The following is a 13281-nucleotide window of genomic DNA, read 5'->3' as shown; positions in this document are numbered from 1 at the left end:
AAAATATACATGTGACATACGTTTACAATATGTTGGCCTACACGAATATATTTTAACACGTATTCCAAAAATGTAAATTAAAATATATTTTCCAAAGGCATATATTTAAAAATATATTTTTCAAAATATATTTTTCAGATATTTTTGAACATTTAAAAAAATGCATTTAAACATAGATATTTTTTTTTTCATTATATCTTTTATTAAATTTTCTTTTAAGAAAAAAAAAAAGATATAATAAAAGATATAAACATAGATTATTAAATATACTTGTAAATGCATTCCAAATTAAACGTTGATATATATTGCAGCGTGCGTTCTGAATATATTTTTAATAATATATTTACAAATATATTGAAATATATTGAATATGACCAAAATTGTAGTATTTGAAATAGATTTCAATATATTTGGGAAGAATTTATTAGGAATGTATTTTTAAAATATATTTCAAATTTTAATTTTTTTTCCATGTGGAGGTTCACACACTCTTTTCTTACAGCATCTCAAACTTAGAATTTTAAAGTGATCCTGTAGTTTGGTGAGGAAACTTTGTTGACTTCGCTTGGCGTTCCACTTGGGTTTTTGATGCCAACTTACTGGAATGCGGTAATCATTAACCAAAGATTTGATTTATTTGGATGCATTCGGTGACAGTTTAGCAAATTCCTCGTGGATGTAGTATTTGAACCTGGAAGCTGGAGTACTCACCAGTGACCCCCCCAGCCACATGGATACCCATCGTGACACCAATTCCAAAGGACAGGTTAATGCTGAGGTATTGTCCGTATTCCTTCTTACCCAGAACCACCTGGGCCACTGAGCCCAAACCGAAGAGCTGCGGAGAAAAAGAGTGTGCTTAGTAATATTACACCGACAATGGAATCCCTCTGGCATCACATTCCATTGATTGGATACTAATAGACATCAGGTTCACCATCAGAGCCCCCCTACATAAGGGTCCCCATCAGATCCCCCCTACATAAGGGTCCCCATCAGATCCCCCCTACATAAGGATCCTCATCAGATCCCCCCCCCCCACATAAGGGTCCCCATCAGATTCCCCCCTACATAACGATCCCCATCAGAGCCCCCCTACATAAGGGTCCCCATCAGATCCCCCCTACATAAGGATCCTCATCAGATCCCCCCCTACATAAGGGTCCCCATCAGATTCCCCCCTACATAAGGGTCCCCATCAGATCCCCCCCCCCACATAAGGGTCCCCATCAGATTCCCCCCCCCCACATAAGGGTCCCCATCAGATCCCCCCTACATAAGGATCCTCATCAGATCCCCCCCTACATAAGGGTCCCCATCAGATCCCCCCCTACATAAGGGTCCCCATGAGATCCCCCCCCCACATAAGGGTCCCCATCAGATTCCCCCCCCACATAAGGGTCCCCATCAGATTCCCCCCCTACATAAGGGTCCCCATCAGATTCCCCCCCTACATAAGGGTCCCCATCAGATTCCCCCCTACATAAGGGTCCCCATCAGATTCCCCCCTACATAAGGGTCCCCATCAGATTCCCCCCTACATAAGGAGCCCCATCAGATCCCCCCCCACATAAGGGTCCCCATCAGATTCCTCCCCTGCATAAGGGTCCCCATCAGATTCCTCCCCTGCATAAGGGTCCCCATCAGATTCCCCCCCTACATAAGGATCCCCATCAGAGCCCCCCTACATCAGGATCCCGATCAGATTCCCCCCCTCACATCAGGATCCCTATCAGATTCCCCCCTACATAAGGGTCCCCATCAGATTACCCCCTCACATCAGGATCCCCATCAGATTCCCCCCTACATAAGGGTCCCCATCAGATTCCCCCCTACATAAGGGTCCCCATCAGATTCCCCCCCTACAAAAGGGTCCCCATCAGATTACCCCCCTGCATAAGGGTCCCCATCAGATTCCCCCCTACATAAGGGTCCCCATCAGATCCCCCCCTACATAAGGGTCCTCATCAGATTCCCCCCCCTACATAAGGGCCCCATCAGATTATGCCCCTACATAAGGTTCCCCATCAGATTCCCTCCCCCTACATTAGAAACCTTATCAGATTCCCCCCCTACATAAGGGTCCCCCTCAGATTCTCCCCCTACATAAGGGTCCCCATCAGATTCTCCCCTACATAAGGGTCCCCATCAGATTCCCCCCTCACATCAGGATCCCCATCAGATTCCCCCCCTACATAAGGGTCCCCATCAGATTCCCCCCCTAACATCAGGATCCCTATCAGATTCCCCCCTACATAAGGGTCCCCATCAGATTACCCCCTCACATCAGGATCCCCATCAGATTCCCCCCTACATAAGGGTCCCCATCAGATTCCCCCCCTACATAAGGGTCCCCATCAGATTCCCCCCTACATAAGGGTCCCCATCAGATTACCCCCCTACATAAGGGTCCCCATCAGATTCCCCCCTACATAAGGGTCCCCATCAGATTACTCCCCTGCATAAGGGTCCCCATCAGATTACCCCCCTGCATAAGGGTCCCCATCAGATTCCCCCCTACATAAGGGTCCCCATCAGATTCCCCCCCTCACATCAGGATCCCTCTCAGATTCCCCCCTACATAAGGGTCCCCATCAGATTCCCCCCCTACATAAGGATCTCCATCAAATTCCCCCATACATAAGGGTCCCCATCAGATTCCCCCCTACATAAGGGTCCCCATCAGATTCCCCCCCTCGCATCAGGATCCCCATCAGATTTCCCCCCCCTACATAAGGATCCCCATCAGATTCCCCCCTACATAAGGGTTCCCATCAGATTCTCCCCCACATAAGGGTCCCCATCAGATTCCCCCCCTCACATCAGGATCCCCATCAGATTTCCCCCCCTACATAAGGGTCCCCATCAGATTCCCCCCTTACATTAATGTCCCTATCAGAGTCTGTCCTACATATAGTCCTATACGGAATCCCCCTTACATCTATGTCTCTACCAGAGTCCCCCCCTTACATCAGTGTCTTTGGTTACATATAAATAGGTATAAGCAGAATACATCGATGTAGTGAGATGGTGACAACAAAAGAGGGATAACGGTAGTCATGTGACCTATAAACCATCCAATGAGATGCCAGCCGTTATAAAAATGCGACCCAAACCCGGGGACTCCAAGCGTTCAGTAAAAGGGCCACAATGTATATTTTACGAATATTTGTTAAGTTCCTATTACAGTACCCCTTACATCAGAGTCCCCCCTAAGCAGGGGCGGACTGACAACTCATGGGGCCCCCGGGCAATAGGGGATCATGGGGCCCCTGTGTCCTTGCCCAAACTCAAAAAAGCCTATGAAAAAGGTACCAGGGGCATCTCATGGGGCCCCCTACTGACCCCGGGCCCTCGGGCACTGCCCGAGTTTCCAAATGGTCAGTTTCCCCTGGCCCTAAGCATCAAGGTCCCCATCAGAGTCCTACATCAGAGTCTTCATCAGGCTTGCCATCAGAGTTCCCTTTCCATAACTGTCCCCATCAGAGTCCCTCCTTACATAGTGTGCCCGTCAAAGTTCCCCTTACATCATTGTCTTCATCAGAGTTCTACTTTACATCAGAGTCCCCTCTTACATCAGTGTCCTCATCAAAAACCTCAGTTATATCAGGGTCCGCATCAGAATCCCCTCTTACATCAGTGTCCCCATCAGAATCCTCAGTTATAGCAGGGTCCCCACCAGAGTCCCCTCTTACATCAGTGTCCTCATCAGAATCCTCAGTTATATCAGGGTCCGCATCAGAGTCCCCTCTTACATCAGAATCTTCAGTAATATCAGTGTCCTCATCACAGACCCCCTTACATCATTATCTTCATCAGAGTTCTACTTTACATCAGTGTCCCCATCAGAATCCTCAGTTATATCAGGGTCCTCATCAAAGTCCTCCCTTACATCAGAATCCTCAGTTATATCGGGGTCCTCATCAAAGTCCTCCCTTACATCAGAATCCTCAGTTATATCAGGGTCCTCATCAAAGTCCTCCCTTACATCAGAATCCTCAGTTATATCAGGGTCCTCATCAAAGTCCTCCCTTACATCAGAATCTTCAGTTATATCAGTGTCCTCATCACAGTACTCCCTTATATCAGTGTCCTCATCACAGTACTCCCTTATATCAGTGTCCCCATCAGAGTCCCCCCTTATATTAGTGTCTCGGTCAGAGTCCGCCTTACATCATTGTCTTCATCAGAGTCCCTGCTTATAGCACTCTCAATAAGAGTCCCCCCTTTCATCAGTGTCCCCATCAGAATCCACCCATGCGTCAGGGTCCTCATTGGAATCCTCCCTTTTATCAGTGTCCCCATCAGAGTCTCTATTACCACAGTAAGCTATGCTTTAGCTGTGTTGCAGCAGGGGGGGGATGAGGGAGGTGCCGTCCTCCTGTGAATTCTAAGGCAGTAGTGAGCTGTGGACGGGTCTGAAGAAGAGTCCATAGGCAGCCTTTGCTGACCTTAATCTTCAGTCAGTGCACATTGAGGATGCACCACTGTTCTGTATATCATCATTGTGTTGACTAGGGAGCCATCTTTTCGGTGTTCACTGCAACTGCACCTGTTTTTATTATTCCTTTCAACAAGAATAGGGAGTGTCTTGTTAACCACTTGAGCTCCAGAGGATTTACCCCCCTTAATGACCACGCCTCTTTTTGCTACTCGGCGCTGCACTAATTCAACTGATAATTGCGCGGTCATGCAACGCTGCACCCAAACGAAATTTACGTCCTTTTTTTCACACAAATAGAGCTTTCTTTCGGTGGTATTTCATCACCTGTGCGCTTTTTATTTTTCACGCTATAAACAAAAAAAGGCCAAAAATTTTGAAGAAAAACAATATTTTTTACTTTCAGCTATAAAAAATATATAGTAAACTCAAAGTTAGTTATAAATTTAGGCCAAAATGTATTCTGCTGCATGTTTTTGGTAAAAAAAATCCCAATAAGTGTATATTGATTGTGTGGAAGTTATAGCGTCTACAAACTATGGGATAGATACTGCAATTTACGCCATTTTTCTGCTATACAGCGCTGCGCTAGTTTAACGGACAATTGCGCTGTCATGCAATACGGTACATAAATGAAATATACATCCTTTTTTTTTCCCACAAATTGAGCTTTCTTTCGGTGGTATTTGATCGCCTGTGCGGTTTTTATTTTTTGCGCTATAAAAACAAAGGCTGACAATTTTGAGGGAAAAAAAACAATATTTTGGACTTTTTGCTATAAAACATGTCCAGTAAAAAAAAAATGCAAAAATCAAATTTAGTGATAAATTTCTGCCAAAATGCATTCTGCGATATGTCTTTGCTAAAAACCCCCAATACGTGTAAATTAATTGGTTTACGTGAAAGTTATAGCGTTTACAAATGGCGGGAAAGATACTGGGATTTTTAATTTTTATTTATACTAATAATGGCGGCGATCAGCGAATTATGGCGGCGACCAGCGACTTATGGCAGGACTGCGGGACTGCGGCGGACATTTTGACACTGGGGGGGGACTGACTTGGGGTCACTAACATACCTAGTGACACCAATACAGTGATCAGTGAAAAAAAAACACTGAAACTGTACTAATGTCACTGGGGAGGAAGGGGTTAACATTTTTAGAATTTGCTGTGTAAGCGGAGTGTTTTACTAGGGGGTGGGGGTGTGTACTGGACGGGGGAGGGAGGGGGGAGCTGATCGAGGGAGAGAAACTCTGCAGCTTCTCACAAGCTGTCAGAGAACTGACACAGAACAGGGCTGTGTGTAAACAATGCAGTCCTGCTCTGTGTCAGCGATCACCGTCAATCGCGGGAAAACGGCCCGTAAAAACCGGCCGTGACCCGGCGGCTGACACCTGCTGCTGACACCCGCGGGACAGGTAGGGCGGGCGCGCTACCTGTTTTGAAGGCAGCTGTTTTAAAACATGCTTTTGCCTACGAGTGCCATTCTGCCGCCGTTTATATGCGGTGGCTGGGCGGCAAGTGGTTATTAAAGATTGCCCATCTGCCACTGCAAAGCCATTTCAGCTTCCTGAAGAACACCGGTGAAGGTCTCCATTCTCTCTTTGATACACATATGCCTGTGAGTTATTTCATTGTGTTTGTCAAAGTCATTTATACATAGATTGCATTTAAATGTATTTTTTGTGATTTGTAGGTAGCTGTTTACACTCTCTAATGTGCTACTAGAATAGTGTAGTGTGTTGCAGTCCTTGTTAATGACTCATGGTAACTGTGTGAGTCTGTTATTGAGGTCAGGTTATTGCAGGTCAGCTGGATGACTTAACAGGTTGGGGCTGTATTGCCTCCTCCTGACTCCGGAGGACCATAGAAACTTCCAGAAGTTGGTAAGCAGAAATGGGTGGAGGCCTAATCTGCATGTTTATGGGAGTTTGGCCAGGTTTGGAGGCCCTGGTAGAGTGGTGGACTGGTCCATAAGTATGGGAGAGTCAGGCTGACAAGGAAGTTTGATGGAAGATGGAGTGCTGCGGAGGCTGCCGGTGCTTGGGAGGGGGACCCTAGGCCAGGCTGGGCTTGCGATAGCTCAGGAGGTTACATTCAGCAGTGCAGCATGAATGGGATCAAGACCTGGAGCAGTGAGGAGCAAAGAGGATAGAGTGAATATATCAGCACTCCCTGGGATTCACAAGGTGCCACATGTAGCAAGTTTTCAAAGGACAGTACTGGGCTCAATCCTTTATCCTTGTCCTAGGAGATCTGCCGAACAGCCAGTAGGACTGATAGTGTCTGCAGGCTGTGGAGCAGCTCTATAGGGGGAGAGGGAAGATATCTCTGCATGTAGCCCATAAAGCAATGTTGCTACTGATCCACTGAGACTGACGGCTTTCAACGAACAAGAACATTCCAGGATCTGTTGCCCCCCCCCCCCCTCATTGATTCAAGTCAAACTGGGCATTCCATAATCCCTATCCAAGTTATTTCCCCTAATAAAATAACAAAACCAAGCCTACGGACTGGTTACTGTCTCTTAGATGCCAGTCTGTGTAAAAAATGGCTGTGCAGAGCTTAGAGGCACCTACAGCAGAGCGGCCCTCATGAGGGTAGCGCTACATAAGAAATGTGTTCATTGGTGAGAGACATGCATACAAGCATATTGTAACTTCAGTTTATGTGATCGTATTGCAGTTCTACCGAACTATAGAAATGCTGCTTCTGTCAGTTTTGTTAGCTAGCTGTCTGCTAACCGTTAGTAGGGCAGCACAACCACTGACCCTAGATGTGGGCTGGATAAAACCTTGTACTGGGTCGGATGCCCGCCGACTGTAGTTTGGACACCCCTGTTTTAGAAGTAAGAGTAAATCTGGCCATTGAGGACAGGAATGAAAACCTGACAGAGGTTCTATCCCTATCCAATGCTGTCCAAAATGATAATAAAAAAATTTAAACAGACTTGGGTCACACATAAAAGATAGAATCCCAACTGGCAATGACTATTATTCACACTGGGGAAATGTTTAACAGACAAAAGCCTTGTGCAGAATGACCTCCAATTGGAGTGGCTGAAGACACGAGGTAACAAAGTACCAGGCTTTTTGGTGCAGTATATTGTTGGGCTTGATGTTCGATTCGAACTTACAGTCGACTCAAACCATAGGTCAGCTGCAATGCTTTGGCTAACCACAGCGCATGATGACATCACAAGGGGGTGGGGTCACCGGGTTGATGTGTTGGTCATCCGGCTGAGAGCGAAGCATTTTTTTTTCTTTTTTCGGGTCGGTGATGGTGACGGGCATTGTGATGTTGGACGTTGACCTATGGTCAGGTGCATTGCTTTGGCCAATCACAGCGCATGATGACCTCACAAGGGGGTGGGGTCATCCGGTTGATGTGTTGGTCAATCAGTTAAGAGCGAAGCATTTTTTTTCTTTTTTCGGGTCAGTGATGGTGATGGGCATTGTGATTGATGTTGGACGTTGACCTATGGTCAGGTGCATTGCTTTGGCCAATCACAGTGCATGATGACCTCACAAGGGGGTGGGGTCACCCGGTTGATGTGTTGGTCAACCGGCTGAGAGTGAAGCATTTTTTTTCTTTTTTGTGGTCGGTGATGGTAACGGGCATTGTGATTGATGTTGGATGTTGACCTACAGTCAGGTGCATTGCTTTGGCCAATCACAGCGCATGATGACCTCACAAGGGGGTGGGGTCACCCGGTTGATGTGTTGGTCACCCGGCTGAGAGCAAAGCATTTTTTTTCTTTTTTCAGGTCGGTGATGGTGATGGGCATTGTGATTGATGTTGGACGTTGACCTATGATCAGGTGCATTGCTTTGGCCAATCACAGTGCATGATGACCTCACAAGGGGGTGGGGTCATCCGGGTGATGTGTTGGTCAACCGGTTGAGAATAAAGCATTTTTTTTTCTTTTTTCGGGTCGGCGATGGTGGCGGGCATTGTGATTGATGTTGGACGTTGACCTATGGTTAGGTACATTGCTTTGGCCAATCACAGCGCATGATGACCTCACAAGGGGGTGGGGTCACCCGGTTGATGTGTTGGTCACCCGGTTGAGAGCAAAGAATTTTTTTTTCTTTTTTCAGGTCGGCGGTGGTGGCCAGCATCATGTTTGACGTTGGATCTACTTTGAGGAACATTTTTTAAATTTTTGTTTTTAATAAAGGACTTGTCAAAGGCTGTCTCCTGTCATTTCTTTTTTTTTATTTTTTTTGTAAATGAGTAGCGGTACCTTGTACCCCATATTCATTCACATGGGGGGGGTGGGATCTGGGGACTCCCTTGTTAAAGGGGGCTTCCAGATTCCAATAAGCCCCCCACCCACAGACTCCCACAACCACTGGCCACGGTTGTGGGGAAAGGCTCTTATCCCCATCAACATGGGGACAAAGTGCTTTGGGGGGAGTCTATCCCTGCCCCAAAGCACCCCCCATGTTGAAGGCATGTGGCCTGGTATAGCGAGGGGGCGCTTGCTCATCCCCCCCTTTTCCTGATCTGCCAGGCTGCATGCTCGAATAAGGGTCTGGTTTGGATTTTGGGGGGATCTCCCACGCCATTTTTTTAAAATTCTATTGTGGGTGTTCCCCTCAAAATCCATACCAGACCTGAAGGGCTCGGTAGGGACGGGGGGGACCCCACGCATTTTTTTGTAAATTTTTTAATTACCGGCAATTTTTTTACATTCAGCTGTCAGTGGGGAACCCGGATGCGGTAAGATACCGCTTAGTGAACTGTCCCAGTTTGAAGTTGGCGGTCGAATTTTCGTTCGGTTTATAAAAAAAGAAAAAGTGGTCATGCACTTAATTGTGCAATTTACATGTGTAGGGCAGTCCATTGAAACAAAAATGCAGAATCACACAAAACCGCGCATGCCATTGTACATAGGTGTCAACGGAACCTAAGCTCAGCTTAACGGTCATTTCAATTGTTGCTTTCAGTCCTTTTAAATCTTCAGTTTTTATTCCTGGTGATCCTGCCATTCAAGTCCTCATTCAGACATTTCCGTAGACGGGGTGACAACTGTCTCTAATTGTTCTCCTGCGGGGGTCACCCTCTCACATGCACTCCTAGTGGGGGGACCAGGAGTAGCTGTGCCGACACACATTGTTCTGCCATGATCCACTGCTGTCACTACCAGGAAGCCGATCCCCTGCAGAGCCGACGCTGGACCAAGTGCATGTAGGTGAAAAGTGGAGGAAAGAGGCTTCAGGAGATCAGCAGCACTAAGATGCAAAAATGGAAGAAAAAGAAGTGGAAAAACCACAGCAATCCATTACGATGCACAGTTCTGCAGCAAACGAATTGTTGTCTAGACATGTGCGGTTCGTTTCGTTCCGAATCAAAATTCAGATGGAAATTTTGTTGTTCGGAGATTCGGATGTATCTGGATTTCTGAATTACGAATTGAAACAAATCCAAAATAAACTAAAGGAAATTTCAACTGAAATTGGAATTGAATTCGAAAACTAAATCAAATTCAAAAACAAACTGGAAATATAAACATATTGCGGACTATTGCTGATTTCCTTCAAAGACCGTGTGTATTAGTGTTAGAATATAGCCGTCTTCTGAAAATCGAATTTCAAAAATAATAAAACAGATTACACAGGATAGAATAGGACAGAATAGAGTAAAACAGAATAGAAACGAAAAGAATAAAATAGAATAAAACAGAAAAGAATAGGACAGAATAGAGTCAAAACAGAATGTGACGGGAGAGGTGGGGAGACCCATGTCTCAGCTCCCCATATCCCTATTATGTGTAAGTCACCCTGTGCCTGTTAGGGGTACAATGTGACCTGTGTCAGGGCTCCAGGTATGACCAGAGATGTGTGGACTGACACAGGGAAACGCAGGCTTCAGGTATAGTATAAACAATACAATTTATTAAAGACTAAACAATACATAAACGCAGTGCAAGACTAAACATAAACACAGTGCAAACAAACCAAACCTCCAACAGATAACAATAAGAACAATACTAAACGTAGTCGGGCGGGCCGGGTCGGTAGCAAACGGGCAGGCAAGGTACAAGGAGCAGGCAGAAGAGTAGTCAGGAATAGCCGAGGTAGGTACAGGCAGAGTTCGTGCAGAGTCAGGATTCAAGCAGGCAGGAACAGGATACAGGGGCCAAGGGAAACTATACACCAAGGCACTGACTGCAGGCCTGGCTACTCCTTAAATGCACCTCCTGCAATCAGCCTCAGGTGATGACTCGATTGCAAGAGTGAGCTTCTGGCTGCTGAGAGCACCCGCTGGCCAGCCCTGGTACTGCAGCCCACAAGGCAGGTGAGTCCCACCACCAGTGGTGAGTCCACTCCTCACAACCTGTCCTAATATTGGGTTGGGGGGTTGTTCATTGTTTAATGCCATGTGGCTGCATCCCATTGTTCTATTGTGTGTCTTGCTTGGGAGCAAACTATTATGGGATGTATGTGTTTGTGTATTGGCTTGGTGGGGGGGTGTCTGCTGATGTGTCTCTTGTTGCTAGATGTGGCTTGCCCCACCCTGTGTACTTATGCAGGGAAGGGGAATTGTTCTCTTGAGTGTATATATCTTGTATCTCTGTTCAAATAACATATTTTCTGATTTATTTCAAGACTGGTATCGTCTAGTCATGTATGGTCAGCGGTGGTGTCCGTGGTCGGTGTTCGGACGGGGAAGCGGTATTATAACGGAAATACCCAAGCGCAGACTAGGACGGTTCCGTTACACAGAATAAAACAGAATAGAAACGAAAAGAATAAAATAGAATAGAATAGAAAATAAACAGACACATAGAAACATAGAAAAGTGACGGCAGAAAAAGACTGAGTGGTCGATTGAGTCTGTCTGTTTTTTTGGTGTTATTTTGGTGTTTTTGTTTTGTATTTCTTTGGAGGGGGGTGTTTGTTTTTTGTGTGTGGGGGGGGGAGGTTTGTGGGGGGGGGTAGCTTTTTTGTCTGAGTATAGATATATGCCTGTCCCAAGCATGTTTGAAGCCATTTACTGTTGGCTGATAAAAGAAAAGAATAAAATAGCATAGATATTAAGGGAACAGAAAATAAAATAAAAGAATAGAAAAAAAATGATAGAAAAGAACAGAAAATAATAGAATAGTATAGAACAAAACAGAATAGAATAGAATAACTATAACCATCTTCTGAAATTAGAATTCCAAGTAGTATAGAACCAGCTATTCTTCACAATAAATTCCGATCGATTTGATCATTTCGATTCTACTGTGAATCCACTGGAAAAATTCAAATCAGGTTCGAAAACGAAATGAAACGAAACGAATTTTGTTATGAATGGAACATAATGAAATTAGTAACTAAACAAATCGGAAACAAAGCACATTTCTCCGTTCTGCACACGTCTATTGTTATGTATTTCGGTCTTGGATCTACTTGAAAACGCTTTGTTTTCCACTGATATTTACTCAGCAATGGCAGATCTAGATGTATGTGAGAAAGATTTCATGTAACGTGAGCATCAGGTGCTATTGGCGGTCACATGCGTGTTGACATTTTCCGCGTGACGCGGCACAGGAGGTCGCCATGATACAGAGTGGAGGTTAGAAGCCCCATTTTAAAGCATCATCAAACACACAGACAGTACCACTCAGGGAGCTCAACAAGCTCCGAATGTTGTCAGCTAATGAAGAAAAATGTCAGGAAATTGTCCGTCTCGGGGAAAGGTTAATGGATTCAATCAGAGGAGATAAGGAATGGCTCTGAATACAACATATTTGGCATTTGCACCGAGATCACAAACACACGGCCATGATGAGTTGTTAAAGTGTTACTGAACCCCCCCGCAGTACAATCAGTCTGTAGATGCAGGAAAGCATGCTTGTTATACTCACTGTGGGACCTAAGGGGTTAATCCTCCGCATTGTGTAAAAACGCTGTTTGATCCTGTCTTCTCTGATCTTTCCCTTCTTCTAGTATCTCCTTCTTATCTCCTGATAAGACATATCATGTGGAGACACTCTGCACATGCTCAGTTTGGTGTGTATTGAGAGGTTTTCTTTTTACTTGGAAGAGTGCATGTGATCAGCACAGGGCCAATCAGCACTGTCCAGACAGAGGTCAGGGGTTCTGCATCCTCTTAGAGCAGAATTAAAACTCCTCCTATAAGCTGTAACCAGTGCTCAACTGGACACTGATAGAAGTCACAAGACTGCTGTACACTGCTGATGAGAAAAGGTATTTAACAGTTTATATTTACTAAAATAATTGCATTTCCATGTTCTGTGTATTGTGGGAGATCAGATATAGTGAATGCGGGGTCCGGGGAGAGTGGAGATGGTGAATGCGGGGTCCGGGGAGAGCGGATATAGTGAATGCAGGGTCCGGGGAGAGCGGATATAGTGAATGTGGGGTCCGGGGAGAGCGGATATAGTGAATGCAGGGTCCGGGGAGAGCGGATATAGTGAATGTGGGGTCCGGGGAGAGCGGATATAGTGAATGCAGGGTCCGGGGAGAGCGGATATAGTGAATGTGGGGTCCGGGGAGAGCGGATATATCTCCTAGATTGTAAGCTCAAAAGAGTAGGGCCCTCTTACCCCTTGTGTGCTGTTTGATGTTACTGTACTGTTTCATGTATTGTCCCCCCCTATTGTACAGCGCTGAGCAAACCCTTTGGCGCTATATAAACTCGATAAATAAATAAATATAGTGAATGCAGGTTCTGGGGAGACCAGATATAGTGAATGCAGGGTCCTGGGAGACCGGAAATAGTGAATGCGGGGTCCGGGGAGAGCAGATATAGTGAGTGCAGGGTCCGGGGAGAGCGGATATAGTGAATGCAGGGTCCGTGGAGACCAGATATAGTGAATGC

The 13281-nt window shown here is 45.7% G+C and overlaps 1 protein-coding gene across 1 annotated transcript in view; it reads right to left on the bottom strand.

The window, feature by feature from the left end:
- Window positions 1-13281, bottom strand: part of LOC149459157 (aquaporin-7-like) — a 69194-nt gene that overhangs the window by 38821 nt on the left and 17092 nt on the right. The window contains exon 2 of the mRNA XM_089681577.1: window positions 712-838. Coding sequence (XP_089537703.1) covers window positions 712-838 — 127 coding nt within the window. The remainder of the gene's footprint in view (window positions 1-711; window positions 839-13281) is intronic.

This window comes from Staurois parvus, unplaced genomic scaffold, assembly GCF_062004578.1.
Source record: "Staurois parvus isolate SC_StPar_1 unplaced genomic scaffold, SC_StPar_1.0 ptg000271l, whole genome shotgun sequence".
Lineage (NCBI taxonomy): Eukaryota > Metazoa > Chordata > Amphibia > Anura > Ranidae > Staurois > Staurois parvus.
This window is presented reverse-complemented; position numbering and strand designations above follow the sequence as displayed.